Genomic DNA, 16,385 nt, shown 5'->3' on the forward strand with positions numbered 1-16,385 from the left:
GCTTCCCCAGCGCCTAGGGTCTCAGATGGATCTTGGACCAGAAATTTGGGGAGACGGGAGCCTCAGATCTAGAAGAGTCCAGGACGGGTTCTGGGGAAAAGGGGATCCGTGTCTCCTGGGGGATGGTTCCCGGGGTCAGCTGGGTGGAAATGGTCCTTGCTCTGAGATCCCCCGGTTGTGTTGGCAGGAGCACCCGCAGGGACTATATCGTGGCCAAGTATGTGGAACACAGGTTCGCCCGGCGGTCCACAACTGAGCCTCAGAGACTCTGCATAGCCATTTGCAACCGGGACCTCCTGTCGGTCCTGGAGGCCTTCGCTAATGGGCAGGACTTTGGACAGCCACTGCCTGGGCCGGAGGGGCAGGTGAGAACCACCTCCAAGGGCCACTTAAAACCCACTTGAACTCACATAACTCCCCAGTCCTCCTCCAGGACCAGCTATTACTCTCCTCTGCCCCACCCCTGACATCTGCTCAAAGCCCACCCATCAGTGGGGTAAATGGGAGAGAACACAACTTCAGTCAGGCAGACCTGGGCCAGAATCCTGGCTGTCTATTCCTAGCTGTGTGATCCTGAGCAGGTTACTTAACTTCTCTGAGTCTCATTTTGTCATCTGTAAAATGGGTTAATAATAACACCCACAGTGCTGAAGTGAGAATTAAGTCATGTATGTAAAGGGCGTGGTGCATAATATGTGTGCAATAAATGTTAGTATCATTTTTTTTCTTTGAATAGCCTTAGAAATGGGTAGGGTGGGTCAGATTAGATCAAGGAATGCCATTGTGTTGGTGATTCCAGTAACAACATCTGTGAAGCGAGGGGGAAAGGCTATCAGAGACATTTGAAAGATTGAATCAGCAGGAGTTGCTGCTTGGACATCAAACATTGGATGCCCTGTCTTTGAGCTGTTTGATATCTCGGTGGGGCTGTCCATGGGGCAGTGAGGGTGCAGTGTGTAGGGGAGATAAGAATCTGGAACAGCCTACACCTGAGTGATGGCTGAAAGCGTGAGGTTAGCTGAGGTCTCAGGGGGCAGTGAGAGAGAGGAGCAGAGAGAGGAGCCCAGGGCCAAGAACCAAGTTTGGGAAACACCTTCTATGGGGGGCAAGAGGAGGCAGAACCACTTAAGGAAGCGAGGATGGAATGGTCCTTCAACCTCCTCCCAAACGTGAGATTCCATCCATTCAGTCTCATCTCTCAGGGGTTCTGGCAGCTTCATATCAAGAGCAGTCAGGGCAGCAAGAGTTCAATGCTGGTAATACTGGGATGGGGGCAGGTGAACTGGGGGGACACTCAGAGGTGTGGACGTGTATTCAGGCACCTGGAGAGCTCGCCCTGCACTTGGCTGTCAGAGTCGCCAACCAGGCCTCCCTGCCCCTGGTGGATTTCATCATCCAAAATGGGTGAGGACCTCCCTGCCCGCCTGTCCGCCTCCTCACGCTGCCCCCTTTCCTTCCTCTTCTCCCACCCTCCTCTCTTCTCCCTCTTTTTCCCCCTGACTTTGACCCCCTCACCTGTCTGTTCCCCTTCCCCCCTCCCTGACCACCTCCCCACGCACAGTGGTCACCTGGATGCCAAGGCTGTTGATGGGAATAGCGCTCTGCACTACGCCGCTCTCTACAACCAACCCGATTGCCTCAAGCTGCTGCTGAAAGGGAGAGCGTCCACGGGCACAGGTGGGGCTCCAACACCTCCTCCTCAGACTCCGCCTCCTGACACCCCTCCCGCGGGCCTTGCTGCCTTCTTCCCAGACAGAGAGCATGGTAACAAGCATGGACTTGGCAGACAGACGTGGATTCTAATCCTGCCTTGCCTCTGACCCCCTCTGTGACTGTGGGGTTTGTCCTTTTATCTCTTGAATCTCAGCTTCCTCATCTGTAAAATGGGAATGATACCGCTGACCTAGTAGGCCTGCTGAGAGGATAAAATATAATGTTTCTGGGGGCCGGCCCCATGGCTTAGCAGTTAAGTGCACGTACTTTGCTGCTGGCGGCCCAGGTTCGGAACCCCGGGCACGCACCGACGCACCGCTTCTCCGGCCAAGCTGAGGCCGCGTCCCACATACAGCAACTAGAAGGATGTGCAACTATGACATACAACTATCTACTGGGGCTTTGGGGAGAAAAAGGGAAAAAATAAATAAATAAATAAATAAAATAATGTTTCTGATAGTACCTAACCAAATAAATATTAGCTGAATCTGAATAAGAAATAATGATTATAATAGCCACTATTTACTATTTAACATGTGCCTGATAATGTGCTAAATGCTCTGCATGTATTAACTCATTTAATCCTCTCAACAACCTTATCAGGTAATTACAAGTATTATACTCATTTTATAGACAAGAAAAATTAAGGCCCAGAGAGGTGAAGTAACTTGCCAAGGTCACACAGCCGGGAAGTAGCAGAACCAGGGTTCCAACCCAGATAATCTAATTCCAGAGGTCAATCTTAACCTCTAAGCAGAATACCTCTTTGACCCTGACCATGACCCCTGATTTTACCCCTCACAGTGAACGAGGCCGGAGAAACAGCTCTGGACGTAGCCAGGAAGAAGCAGCACAAGGAGTGTGAGGAGCTGGTGAGGTCTGGGGAAGAAGGGGGAGCGCCTGACTCTCTCTGTCTCTCTGCTGAACCCCCGACCCTCTGAACTAACAAGGCTTTGTTTCTGGCAGCTGGAGCAGGCCCAGGCTGGGACCCTCGCCTTCCCCCTACACGTGGACTACCCCTGGGGAATTTCCACAGAACCTGGCTCTGACAGTGAGGAGGACGAGGAAGAGAAGGTGGGTCCCAGCCCCTGCCTCTTGGGCCTCAGACAGCAGAACGAAAGAGCCAGATGGGACCTGGTGTGGGGAGGAGCGGAGCTGAACTGGAGGAACCAGGCTCTCTTCCCTCCTACACTTTTGCCCCAGCAGCGCTGCCCTCTGAAGCCCCCAGCCCAGGTCCGCTGGGCCAGTGGGAGGCTGGACATCAGCAACAAGACCTATGAGACCATTACCAGCCTGGGACCAGCCGGCCCTCAGAGCCAGAGTGAGGACTGCCCCCCGCCCTTGCCAGTCAAAAATCCTTCTCGGACTGTGGTCCAAGGGCGTGCGGGACATGCCAGTGGAGGTATGGTTGGCTGCCCAGAAAAATGCTCATCATACCATTCATCAAGAGCCTACTGTGTGCTGGGGTACTGAGCTAAGAGTGCATGTGTTAGTCTGTATCATCCTCACGGTCACCTGTCAGGTAGGGGTTATCATCTCCCTCTTACAGGTAAAGGAACAGAGATGTTAAGTGAGATGCCCAGGATCCCACAGCTAATAAGTCCCTGATGTGGGATTCAAACCCAGGTCCGTCCAATGCTTCACTGAAATAAAAAGAGAGAGAAGCATTTGCTGAGCATCCACTGTGTCTGGAGTCCTTTGGGGGCTACTGAGACACACGCTAGTGGGGGAGAGAAAAACTGGAGTGCCATTACTATAATATGAGGCATGGTGTGATATAGAATGTAAATCCCCAAAGGACAGAGACTTGGATGTCTTGCTGACTACCGTTTCTCCAGCTCCTACCACAGTGCTTGGCTGTTCTCAAGAACTATTTGCTGAATGAATGAACCGGCTTGTTCTAGAAGGTCGGGGGAGGGAGGGAGCATGTCCTATTAGGATTGGGGGTGGTTCAGGAAGGCTTCCTGGCAGGGGTAGCATCTGAGCCGAGCCTGAGGGATGAGCAGAGAGTCCAGGCTGAGGAGATGGTATGAGCGGAAGCAAAACAGTGTGGCCCTGGCTGTCGCAAATAATGTTGTGGATGAATGAGGCTGAAGCGTGATGGGGAGGAGCTGAAGGAGAATGCTGGAAAGGTAGATAAGGAGTGGGGAGTTGGGAGAGAACCATGATAGATCCCAGAAGCTAAAGACTGCTTTGAAATTGAGCAGATAAGTGATAAAGACAGGCTTTATCACTTCCAATTCCAGATCGTTCTGAAGTCCCCAGCCTGAGCTCGGACCCCCCTGGGGCCCCTGAGAGCCTGAGCAGTCCAGCCTCCTCCTTCTCCAGCCTCACAAGCCCTGTGGAACCTGGGGGTCCCAGCCAAACCCTGCACGGCTCTGAAGAGGGCCTCTGGGAGCCCTCGGGCGCCTCTCGACCCAGCCTGCCATCTGGAACCGCACCTGCGGAGACGTATCCCCCTGTCAGGTTCAGGTTGGTGAGAACCTGGCTGTGCAACCTGGGCAAGTCTCCTGACCTTTCTGAACATCCATTTATTTCCCCACCTCTAAATGGTGCCGGCCTGAAGACTGGGAAACCTTCCAGCTCTGAGGCCCTTGACTTATGTAGAAATGCTAGACCAGGGCCGACCCCGTGGCTTAGCAGTTAAGTGCGCACGCTCCACTGCTGGCGGCCCGGGGTTCGGATACCGGGCACAGACCGATGCACCACTTGTCAGGCCATGCTGTGGCAGCGTCCCACATAAAGTGGAGGAAGATCAGCACGGATGTTAGCTCAGGGCCAGTATTCCTCAGCAAAAAAGAGGAGGATTGGTATGGATGTTAGCTCAGGGCTGATCTTCCTCACAAAAAAAAAAAAAAGAAAGAAAGCAAAGAAATGCTAGACCTTAAGTACAGGGTGATTGGACCTCTTTCTCCTCACACACCTCCTCCCGAGTCTGACCTGGAGAGCTGGGGAGGAGTCGGGGACTCAGACTGCTGAAGTTGGAGTAGCTGAGGCTAGTCCCACCTGTGTCGCTTATTCTAGGGGCTCTCAGTGGGGTCTTCATTCTGTCCCCACCTCCAACCCAGGTTCCAGTCCTCCCTTCCTTGCATACCCTTTCAGACTGGAGTTTGGGGAGTAGACATGCAGAAATCTCCAGAGCCCTCTGGAGGTCAGTTCCAGGCCTCTGGGGCCTGTGATGGACCCGGCCTGGGGGCCTCGTGGACCTCTGCCCACCCATCCTAAGCCCCCAGCCTTGCTCTGTACCTGAGCCCTTTCTCCCTATTCTGAGGGGCTCTCTGGCCACGAGGTCATGTTGCCTTTTCCCTGCTTTCCAGCTCCGAGAGCACTCGCTCCTATCGGCGGGGGGTGCGGAGCGCCGAAGACTGTCCCTCAGCCAGGCAGCCTCTACCTAGAAGAAACATGCCGGTAGGAGCTCCGGGACTGTGGTCTGGGGGCCGGTGGCAGGGTACCTGGGAGGCAGAGTTGGCAAAGAGTAGGTGTGTGGGAGAGGGGGACCTCTCCCCGTGACTGGGGTACAGATGGGGCCAGGCGGCCACAGTTGGGCCAGCCCCTGTCCTGGAGCTCCTCCTTGCCTTTCCCGCTCCAGCTCAGGATCGGTGAAGCCAGGGAAAGCCCAGTTCTTGAGGAGCAGCAGAGGTGATGAGGCCCAAGTTCTGCCTGCTCCCCCGGGGAGGATGAACAGAGCTGTGTCAGCCTGGCTGGTTGCTCAGAGAAGGAATCACTTCCCTGCAGACGAGGCAGGATTAGGGTGGCTGTGTACCAGCCCTGGGTTTACCTAACTCTCCTCTTGTACAGGAGTCTCCTGGAATCCGCTGAGACTGCCAGCTCCCAGGCATAGAGGGATGTGACAGGGACAAGGCAAGAGCTGTCACCCTTAATCCAGCCTCTCCCTGCTGAATCACAAAGTCTCAAACAATCACACATGTGTAGTTGAGGAACCTGGGAGTGGGCATAGGACAGGCCAGTTGTGCCGAGAAAGAAGCCTCCTTTGTTCCTTGTTCCCTGGGGATTCCTCAGGGCTGGCATTGGTTGTGTGTGCTGGGAGTGGGGCATAGCGGGGGCAGGAGCTGGGTCTCTCTGAGGAGTCGTCATCCCCAGTCCATCATAGTCAGGCACCAGACACAAATCTGTGTCCACAACCAGGTATCTGTCACCCAGCATTTAGTTTATGCCTGTTGTTGAGACATGTATGATAATAAGAACCCGGGCTTTAGAATGTGGAGGCTTGGAAAAGTGGCTTCCCTTCCTCAAGCCTCAGTTTCATCGCCTGTAAAATGGGGATAATTTCATCCACCCCACCATAGGACAGTAGTGAAACTGAGGGAGATAAACAGCTGGTGTGGGGGCCAGCCCAGTGGCGTAGCAGTTAAGTTCACGCATCGGCGGCCCTGGGTTCGCAGCTTCGGATCCCAGACACAGAGTGACACACGGCTTGTCAAGCCATGCTGTAGCAGGCATCCCATATAAAGTAGAGGAAGACGGGCATGGATATTAGCCCAGGGCCAATCTTCCTCAGCAAAAAGAGGAGGATTGGCAATGGATGTTAGCTCAGGGCTAATCTTCCTCACAAAATAAATAAATAAATAAAACAGCCGGTGTATAATAGGTGCTTAGAAAATGTCAATTTTCATTCTTCTTTCCCCAGATTGGCTTCGCTGAAGGAGAGGGCTCAAGGACTGGGGTTCTCCCGGCAAGTTCTATGCAGCTTTTGCAAGACTAGCTCCTTGCTGGTCCTTGCATGCCTGGACCACCCCCATGCTGGACCCCAACGTTCAGAGCTAGGACTTGAGCCCACAAGACTGGGGAGCTGAGGTGTTCATTCCCTTAGGTCTTGCTGTCTCTGTTCCTTGTGCTTTTGTGGCTGGCCTTCCTCCCTGCAACGGGCCCGTGCCCCCGCCAAGGACACTGGACCCTTCCATGTTAGGGATGATGGTGGTTCTTTCCCCTCTATCTCATTACCCCCCAGGGGCCAGGGAGCCCTATGGCTGGATCTCCTGAGCTAGCTTCAGCTGCAGAACCCTCAATCCCTTATCAGACCAGGACTGTGTTTCTTCCATCAGTCTCGGGGCTCCACAAGAGTAGGACCAGCCCACCTTCATCATTCTCCCTGTCCAGACCAGGGATTCTGCCAGACTAGGAACTGTCTTCTCAGCCTTTCATTAGTCTAGTATTCCTTTACTGAGTTCCAGCTCTACGTATGCCACATGAATAAGACAAGGGTCCTGCAGAGGCGGTCCCTTGCTGGGAAGCTGGTCCCAGAACTTGGGCTTGGGAATGGGCAGGGCTAGTCCTGGGGATGGTCCTGGGCTCGGGCAGGCTGACAATCAGCTGGTTTGCCCCTGTGTGACACGGCAGCTGCCTGCAGCCCATTTCCATTCTGGCTGGTCAATGCCCGTGCTCTACTGGCTGTTAAATAAGTGTTCTAAATATCACCCCTTTTGAGGGTCAGCACAGCCTCCTGGGGGACCTCTGCCACACTCCCCAGCCGGGAAGTAGAGTAGGCCTCACCCCCATGTGCCCACTCTCCTTGATTTAGAGGAGTCTAAATCCTCTAAGGAAGGAAGGAAAGCAACGGTCCAGGATGATTGATCCTCACTTCTCTCTTTCTCTCGGTCAACTCAGGAGCCTTTCGGTCTCAGGGGAGGAACGGGCCCGGAAAGGAGAAAGCGGAGTGATAGAAATGGGAGGGCAAACAGTTATAGGCTCTACTTCCCAGGGCCAGAATTTCCAGCACGGCTTTCAGCCCCATGTTAGAATATATCCAGACCATCCTCAGTCTTTAACACCCCAGCCTTACGGTCGCTGGGCACCAGGCGCTGGCAGGGATGGGCCAGGCCAAACGGGAGGCCAGAGGGTGCCAACGGCCAACGCGGCAGTCTGGCCCGGGAGGCTGGACTGTTTACTCTGGAGACCTGACTGGTCTGTGTTCCCACAGGAACAAGGTTGTCTTCTGAGCCCTCAGTGTCTGGTTTTGTTCATCTCAGACTTGTTATTTCACTCATCTCTAATAAAGGATTTTTTTGAGTAAATTCTAGTGGTTTCATTTATGTGATCTGAAGAGCAATAGGGAAGGGCAGGGAATCTTAGGGCTTGGAATTCTTTCTCTGGACCCAGTAAAGGAGACAGCCTGGTGTAGTGCAATGGTTTGCAACCAGAGGCAACTTTGGCCCAGGGGACATTTGGCAATGCAGAGACATTTTTGATTGCTCCCAACTGGAAGGTGCTACTGGCATCTAGTGGCTAGAGGTCAGGGATGCTGCTAAATAAACATCCTATAATGCACAGCTCTGCCCCTCACAGCAATGAATTATCTAGTCCAAAATGTTAATAGTGCGGAGGTTGGGAAACCCAGGTGTGGAGGAAAGAGCACTGGATGAGGAGTCTGGAGACCTGTGGTTTAGCTCTGCCACAGTCCCTGTCTCAATTTCATTTCCCCCAAGACAGGATTTGGGGGCAAGTAGTTTATTATTTGTGAAGTGATCCCAGGAAACATAATGAGGGAGTAGGGAAGTGAAACAGGGCAAAAAACAATAAAAAGTGTGTTAATGAGGGGCTACCACCGTGAGCCACTAGGGCTTATCTTGTTGGGGACCTGTGAGAGACTATACTGATTAGAACATGCCTTCAAGTTGTCCCACGGAGAGTGAAGACATTGGTGTGTTTACCACCAACTCTGGGGTCCTTCCTGGGGGTGTCAGTCCCCAAGCACCTCCAGCTTGCCCGGAAGCCCTCAGAGAGATGTGGGAAGCTGTCGGAGGTGTGTCCAGGAATTGCCTGCCAGAGATCTCCAGGGATACTGGGCAGGCAGGGGGATATGGTGGGTACCAGCAGAGTCCGATACTGTTGAGCAGTGCAACCCTGGGCCTCTCTCAGCCTCAGTCTTCTCATCTGTACAATGAAGGGGTCAGACTTGATGTTTTCTTAGTGTCCTTCAGCCCTGATGATGTGGGTGTCTTGGCTTCTTTTAATGTCACACACCTCAGGGTGGGAACTGGGTGGAATTTGAGGAAAATTAAATCTGCTTTTATTTTTTAAAAGGCAATCCTAAGTAACTGCAGACAGCTGTCCCTTCAACCCAGACGGACTTCCTAGGGGCTTGGCCAAGAGACTCCTCAAACCCAAAACCGTTCAAGTCTAACCTCCTCAAAATGGCCTACAACGCTTTGCGTGGCAGACCCCGCCCACCTACGACCTTCTGCCCCGCCTCTCGCTACATTCCTCTCACCTCGGTGCTGCAGCCACGCTGATTTCCTGACAGCCAAGCACCCTCCCTCCCCTAAGCTTTGCACATTGGGAACTCCCGGAAGAGCAGTTTGTTCCTCCCTGGATGCTCAGGGTGGAACTGCCTGGTACTAAGTAGGTGCTCAATAAATATACGTTGAATGAATGAATGTTTCTTCCTTTTGCGTGAACACTCCCTTCCTCCCCCCAAATCCCACCCTGCACTTCTGCCCAAAGTTTAAACTTCGTTTCTTCAGAGAAGATGACACCCCAACTGATGCAGGTCCCCTCAAATGTGTCCTTAAGGTATCCCCCCTTCTTCCTGACCCTCACCCCAGTTGTGATAATACAGAATTGATTGTGTCCAAATTCGGTTAGGGTTTCTCTTGCCTACAGACCAAATCTCAAGCTTGCTGAGACTGGGTCTGTCTTGTTCCTTGCTTGGACACTCAATACATATTTGTTGAATGAATGAAAAAACCCACCTCTTCCTACCTTTGTCCCAGGTCACACAGCAGCAGTTAGAAGCCACATGAATCCACACTACACTGTCTCCATGACCCAGGCTGGGATGGGGTTCTCTAAGGTTCTCTCAGGAAAGTCTGGAGATTTCAGTGAGCACCCCAAACCACAGCTCCCCACCCTGCACACACTGTGGACTGCTTTTCATGCCTCCACTCTAGGTCCCTAAGCATCCTCCCGGCAATAAAGATCATTTTCTGTCAATTAAACTCACTTGTTTAGGACCCTTCACGGGTCTGCTGGGGACACTTGGAAGGTCCTTCCACAGATGTGTGCACAGCTGTGGGGGCACAATGCTGTTTCCTCCCCTCCACCCAAAATGGACCCTTCCAGACCCAATCCCACTGGGGAGGCAGTAGCCTGACCCTGAATAAATAAGGGCACCCATGCACCGGGATCAGTATTTCTCAAAGTCTGGTGCACTTAACAATCTCCCAAGCCCTCACTACTCAGAGAGCAGTCCTGGGAGAAGCAGCACCGGTAGCACTCGGGGAAGCTGTTAGAAACGCAAAACTTTACTGTGACAAACAAAATAGGGGCCGGCCCTTTGGCGTGGTGGTGAAGTTCGCGCGCTCGGCTTCGGCGGCCCGGGGTCCGCAGGTTCCGAACCGGGCGCGGACAGTGGCAGGCGTCCCACATATAAAGTGGAGGAAGATGGGCACGATGTCAGCCCAGGGCCAATCTTCCTCACACACACACACAAATAGACGGCAGAAGAGGGGGCCTGGATATATGTATAAGCACAGGATAGAGCAGAGTTGGATTTAATGACCGTGCACAAAAACGTGATCCCAGTGCACAAAAACGTGATCCCAGTACACCAAGTTGCCCCCACTGGGGCATCGGCACGGAGCTAGATCCGCCCGCTTTGAGCTGCAACGGAGCAGAGACGCGGGAGCCCAGAAGTCTTCCCGGAGCTCCGAGGCGCCCTCAGGCTCCCTCCTCGCAGCGACAGCCTCTCGTGTCCCGGGACGACGGCCTCCCCACTCGCCAGAGACCCGCTCCTCCCCAAGTCTCCCTTCAGCCCCTGGCCCCCCAGGAAGGGCCCGAGCTGAAGGGCCCTCTCTCGCAGCCTCGTCCCTCTCGGGAGGCCCGACTGGCCGGCGCGGGCAATCTTTGCCCGAGCAAGTCCTTGAAGTCTATATTTAGCGCGCGCCACCCCTCCCCCACGTTTGGAGGCCGGCCGGCCGAGGGGGGTGTGGGGGAGAGCCCCGCCCCCGCCAGGCGTGTGTGCCGTGTGTGTTTGGGGCCCGCGCGGGTGGCGCGCCCTCCGCCTTTGCGCCTCCTGCCCCCGAGGCCCAGTTGCTGCCCCCGCTCCCCTCGCCCCGGCGGGCGTCGTGGGCCACCATGGGCCAGGAAGAGGAGCTGCTGAGGATTGCCAAAAAGCTAGAGAAGATGGTGGCCAGGAAGAACACGGTGAGGCTGCAGAGTTTGGGCCACAGCCCCCGCCCCCGGGAGGCGCGGCGCGTGCGAGCCGGGGAGCCCCGGGGGCACGGGCTGGCGGGGCGCCCGGGAGGCGCGTGCAGGACTCAGGGACCCGAGGGAGGCGCGGCTGGGGCAGGGCTCGGTGCCCCTTGGGGGCTGCTGGACACCTCGGGGTGGGTGTGTGCATGGCCTGGGGCGCTGGGGGGGATCATGCGAGCCCGAAGACCCTCTGGGCGCACGTCCCTCTGGACCTGTGGGGTTCGGGGGCCGCTGGGTAGCTTGTGCAGGGCCCGGGAAAGCGAGTGAAGAGACCGGGACCTGGAAAAGGACTTTCGGAGTCTCGGGACTCGGCGTGTGCAAAGCCCGGGGAGCGGCGGGGCGGGGGGAGGGGCGACGGGGGGAACAAAATCCTGGGTGCCCTGAGAAGGAGCAAAGAAACTTGAGCTGATGAGGGGTGCTGTGCCGCGTCTACCCTGCACCCGGCGAGCGGATCTGGGGGAAGAGGGGCGCAGGGCCGCGGATCCCGCGACCCTACAGCTTGGGGCGCCAGGAGAGGTTCTGTTTGCAACTTTCCCTTTCCTCGGCCGCGGGGTGGGGCCCCGGCGGGCGGGGGCCGAACAGGTGCGGGGCCGCTGCGGCGCCCGCCCTCGGGGCCCGCGGCGCGGGGGGAGGGGGACGGGCTGGAGGCCTGGGTTGTGAGGGGGACCTGGACCCGGAGCTTGAGGGGAATCAGGGCTGGCAGTCCTACCTGCAGGTCCCTGGGCGCTCAGTGCCAGGGGCTCGGAGCGCAGGCCGAGTTGAAGTTAATGTTTATCCTTCCCATGATCTTTGCCTTAGACCGGCGGCGGCTGCCCGGATGCCTGGCCAGAGCAAACTTGACTTTGGGTCAGGGAGGGTCTGGGCGCACCTCAGGAGGAAAGAGAGGGGAGGGTAGCCCGGAGGGCCCTCCTCCTCCCGCCATCCATAGCCACTTGGAGCAGGACCTGCGCTTCCAGCACTTTCTGTGACCCTAGGAGCTTGGGAAAGAGATGGACCTTAAGGCAGGTTTTCAAGCAGGGAGGAGGGAAAGGTGGCTGGAGCCATGGAGCGTCAGGGAGCCCTAGAATAGACATGGGCAGTAAAGAGTTGGTGTCCATATGCAGGCCAGAGCCTCAGTTTCTTCATCGGTAAGGAGGCGGTGAGATTGCCTGCCTCCTGGGAAGGAGTGTCACTGATGTTTGCCGGGCGGTGGCGGTGAGGGTGGAAGAGGTGAGACAGGTGTGTAAAGCTCTTAGTAGGACTCCAGGTGCTCGGTCAGTTAGAGAACAGCCCCTGTTTTGCACAGAAACCCACAGTGCTGGGAACTTCTCGCTCTCACACTCCCAGCCGCCACCTGCCCCCATTCCAGGATCCTCCAAAATCACCAAAACTGAGCCTCACCTCATGGGGGCATTTTCCCAACTAGCGGCCGCAGAGCCCAGCCCAGGTCATCTGAGCTCAATTCCACCTCAAGTGCACAGGTTATCCCAGCCCTGCCCCTTGCTGACCCCAGGTTTGGGCCAGCAGATTCTGGGCCTCTGGGGGAGAGAGGTGGAGGGCGGGGGATGTGATGGGGAGGCTTAGGAGACCTGAGAAAGGCAGCTGGGTTGGGAGCAGAGCTCAGGCTGAGGAGGAAGGGGCCTGCCCTGGCCCCTTCTCCCTCCTTTTATGGCCCTAGGCCCACCACTCTGCTTTCCCTCTCTGGGCCTCGATTTCCTCTTCTGTGAAATGGGAAGAGGAAATGGTGTCCTTTGGGGATGGGTTCTTGTAAAAGTACAGGAGCTCTCTCCAGGAAGGATGCGAGTCTGGCCACAGGGTCCCTGCAGCACAGAGCCAGTGTGCAGCCACGTCTGCGCCTGGGCTCTGGGCAGCATCTGGGGGGGCACAGAGAGCTCTGGGCCTGCGGCCGAGGGGTGGGGCCTGCTCCGGGAGTGAAAGTGGGCCCGCCCAGTGGTGGTAAGGGAGAGGAGGACACACTTCCTGTAATAAGACGGATCCTCCACGTTGCAGCTCAGGCCCAGGGTTTACTGCCGGTTACTGAAGCCCCAGCCCTTAGGGCTTTTGTCAGATGCTGTGAGCGCACACCAACTGAAACAGCTTCAAACAGCAGCAGTCACAGCTACACTTACACATAATTACACGCAACAAACAGCTCCACACACGCAGCCACACACAACAGTTAAACAGGCAGCTATGAACATAATGACTGCATATGACGTGGCTACTGACTCTGACATGACAGACACACTGGCCACTACGTTTACAGAAAGACGCGCGAAGACAACTACACACTTGCATGCATGCACATAACACAGCTGCACCCAGACGTGCAAAGCTACAGGCTTAGCCAACAGCCACACTTACACATTCAGAGCTTGTAACACAGGCATCATCCCACAAAGATAAATAAACACATTATGCTTCCAGCCGCCTATGCACAGCTCCACCCCTGGACCAGAAACATTACTGGCTACACATCCCATGCGTGCACGCAGAGAGACACACCTGGCAACACTTGCACGAGGCTCTGTGAGCCCAGCTACAACTGGGGCTCAGGGCTATTCTTCTCCAACATGACCCACTTACATAGTGTGCCATACAGAGACACACACCCAGTGGTGAGCTAGAACCGACTTAACACTGATGTTGAATTTTCAGGATTTTGCAAGCCAGTTGTTAAATATAGCCATTATTTTCAAAACTAAAGTATAGGCTTACAATTAAATAAATTATATTAAAAACAACAGTAATAAATACTCCAAAACTATCACTTCCTAATTATTTCACTGCCATCTATGGTCTAGAGGTTATTTACCTCCATTATATCAACATGGTGGAAATACTATATAATGGTATTGATACTGCAATCTCTTTCTAATACCTCCTTCAGTGACAGCTTGTTGGTAGCTTGAAATTGGCCATGGAGCAGTATTTACAGCATAGAAATTGGCAAACACTACAAAGGTTTTTTTTTCCCTGGAGAACTCATTATTAAACATTGACCAACATACCACTGCACTTACCCATGTTGGTATTCCATGCCTGTACACATCTAGACAGATCTATGTTCATACCTATACAGTTTGTATAGTGGTTCAAGCCCAAAAGGCTTGAGTTTGAATCCCAGCTCAGTTCCTGTAACTTTGGGCAAATGATGTAACCTTTCTGTTTCTTGGATTCCTCTTCTGTGAAAATGGGATAATAATTCTGTAAAAATGAGCATAGTAATAGTACCTACCTTATAGGGTCATTGTGAGAGTTACACAAGATAAATGTACGTAAAATACTCAGAACGCAGCCCAGCATATAGTAAGCTTTTAATTCCTGGTAACACGCAGAGTCGTATGCCCGTAAGTTTACATGCACACGCACCCACAGATCACACTTCTGAAAACACGCTGTGAACCCCAGCAAAGGGAGGCTGAGGACTGACAGAGGGCAGATCTTGGGACGTGGTCCAGGAAACCTGGCAGTGTGGGGTTTGGCAGCTGGAACCACACAGTGGGGCGAGGGCAAGGGACATACAGCACACCGTCTGTATGTGCTCCCCAGGAAACCGATCTCGGGACAGGAGACTAGGGTTGGCTTCTAGGAAGTGGGTGGGAGGGAGGAGAAGGTTGAAATGAGTCAGAGGTTGTTCGGGGCCTGGCAGCCAGCAGATTTTCTTTTCTTTTTTTATTTTTTTTAAGGCTTTTGAGTCTACATCTTTTTTTTTTTTTTTTAATTTCCCCCCAAAGCCCCAGTAGGTAGTTGTACGTCATAGCTGCACATCCTTCTAGTTGCTGTATGTGGGATGCAGCCTCAGCATGGCCGGAGAAGTGGTGCGTCGGTGCGCGCCCAGGATGTGAACCCCGGGCCGCCAACAGCGGAACACACGCACTTAACCGCTAAGCCACAGGGCCGGCCCCAGCCAGCAGATTTGCAAATCGAGTCTCCTTTCTTCTCCTCCTGCCCTCCCCTCCCACCTTCTTCTGTCTGCTTTATTCATTCACTCAGGGACCACTGGGCTGTGTGCTGAACCCTGAGGCCTCAGAGATGAAAACAGTCTTCTTTACCTAAGAGAAATGAAAGTATATGTCCACACAAACACTGTACATGAATGTTCCTAGCAGCTTATCTGTAGTACTCCGGACTAGAAACTACCCACAAGTCCCATCAACAGGTGAATGGATAAAGAAAGTGTGGTACATCCATACAATGAAATACTACTCAGCAATAAAAAGGAACTATTGATCTACACAGCAACATGGATGAATCTCAAAATAATTACACTGAGTGAAAGAAGCCAGACAAAAAAGAGTCCATGACAGTATAGAAAATCCTTAAAAATGCAGGCTCATCTATAGTGACAGAAAGAAGAATGGTGGTGGCCTGGGGTTGGGGTTGGCAGTGCAAGGAGGGATGGATTACGAAGAGGCCAGGAAACTTTTGGGGATGATGGCTACGTTCTTATCTTGATTATAGTGATGGTTTCATGGGTGTATACGGATGTCAAAACTCATCAAATTGTAGCCTACAATATGTGCAGTTTATTGTATGTCAATTATACCTCAGTAGAGCTTTAAAAAAAAAAAAAAAAGCCCCAGTTCTCACCCTGCAGAAACTCGCAGTTGGGAAGTGAGGGGAGGAGGATACTATACAAAAGCGATAACAATAAACCGTGAAGTCATTAATTTTAGAGGAGGGGATGGGGAACAGGAGAGCATGCCTGGTAGAAGGAACAGCAGAACCAATGGCCAAGGGTTAGGGCTGGACCCTGCTCAGAGGGGCCTGGACCAGCTGGGTGGTAGAGATGAAGTTAGGGAGCTGCTCTGGGGCAGAATATTTTCCTTCTCTCTCCTTCTCTGTGTCCCTTGCCTGTCCTTCGACCACTTGTCTCCCTGTATCCTGCAGCTGGAACAGTCTCCTTCCTACCTCCCGCCCCTCTTTTCCACCACCACCACACAATGGTCAGAGAGGGGCCTGGGGCAGAACCCACGGGCCTCAGTCCTCACCTTGTGGCCTCCCACAGGAAGGAGCCCTCGATCTTCTGAAGAAGCTGAACAGCTGTCAGATGTCCATCCAGCTACTCCAGGTGGGGTGGGCGTGGGGAGACCTGGGGGCAGTGCCTGGGGGGTGTGGGGAGACCTTCTGGGGAAGGGAAAGACCCTGGTGGGGGGAGACCTCCAAGGGTGGGATCTGGGGGGAATTTCTGAGGGGAGGGCTGGTGGGAGGGGAGACCTTAAGGTGCGCGGAGGGTGGGGCCTGAGGCATTTAGATGGGGGCAGGGTACCTTCCAAGCACAGCAGGCCCTCTGGGTCTAGGAGAAAGACTGATTTGCTGTCCTCAAATATCCCAATTCCCAAGTCCCTGGGCCTGTGGGATCCAAGAGGCCAGTGATCCCCGGAGAGGGAAAAGTCCCCCATTTTTAGATCCTCCCTGTGTTGCCCGTGTAGCCCCCAAACGTTAGCAGAAGCTCTTGGCCCTGAAAAACTTGGCACAGA

The 16,385-nt window shown here is 54.1% G+C and overlaps 2 protein-coding genes across 8 annotated transcripts in view; both read left to right on the forward strand.

Annotated features, from left to right (window-relative positions):
• ASAP3 (ArfGAP with SH3 domain, ankyrin repeat and PH domain 3) overlaps positions 1 to 7,745 on the forward strand; it is a 47,107-nt gene extending 39,362 nt beyond the window's left edge. Inside the window, exons 17-26 of one of the 4 annotated variants that reach the window (XM_087446576.1) lie at positions 188 to 365; positions 1,319 to 1,404; positions 1,562 to 1,677; positions 2,518 to 2,585; positions 2,680 to 2,787; positions 2,917 to 3,115; positions 3,960 to 4,185; positions 5,031 to 5,121; positions 5,512 to 5,574; positions 6,362 to 6,424. In XM_087446576.1, the coding sequence (XP_087302702.1) occupies positions 188 to 365; positions 1,319 to 1,404; positions 1,562 to 1,677; positions 2,518 to 2,585; positions 2,680 to 2,787; positions 2,917 to 3,115; positions 3,960 to 4,185; positions 5,031 to 5,121; positions 5,512 to 5,532 (1,093 nt within the window). In that variant the 3' untranslated portion in view covers positions 5,533 to 5,574; positions 6,362 to 6,424. Of the gene's footprint in view, positions 1 to 187; positions 366 to 1,318; positions 1,405 to 1,561; positions 1,678 to 2,517; positions 2,586 to 2,679; positions 2,788 to 2,916; positions 3,116 to 3,959; positions 4,186 to 5,030; positions 5,122 to 5,511; positions 5,575 to 6,361 lie in introns of all 4 variants that reach the window. The other 3 variants (XM_014783976.2, XM_087446574.1, XM_087446575.1) reach the window with 3 other exon arrangements.
• Positions 7,746 to 10,683: 2,938 nt separating this feature from the next.
• TCEA3 (transcription elongation factor A3) overlaps positions 10,684 to 16,385 on the forward strand; it is a 35,107-nt gene continuing 29,405 nt past the window's right edge. For 2 of the 4 annotated variants that reach the window (XM_087446579.1, XM_087446580.1), the window contains exons 1-2: positions 10,686 to 10,875; positions 15,914 to 15,976. In XM_087446579.1, coding sequence (XP_087302705.1) covers positions 10,807 to 10,875; positions 15,914 to 15,976 — 132 coding nt within the window. In that variant the 5' untranslated portion in view covers positions 10,686 to 10,806. Of the gene's footprint in view, positions 10,876 to 15,913; positions 15,977 to 16,385 lie in introns of all 4 variants that reach the window. The other 2 variants (XM_087446578.1, XM_087446581.1) reach the window with 2 other exon arrangements.

This window comes from Ceratotherium simum, chromosome 22 (assembly GCF_057802395.1).
Source record: "Ceratotherium simum simum isolate JZ-2026a chromosome 22, ASM5780239v1, whole genome shotgun sequence".
Classification (NCBI taxonomy): Eukaryota; Metazoa; Chordata; class Mammalia; order Perissodactyla; family Rhinocerotidae; genus Ceratotherium; species Ceratotherium simum.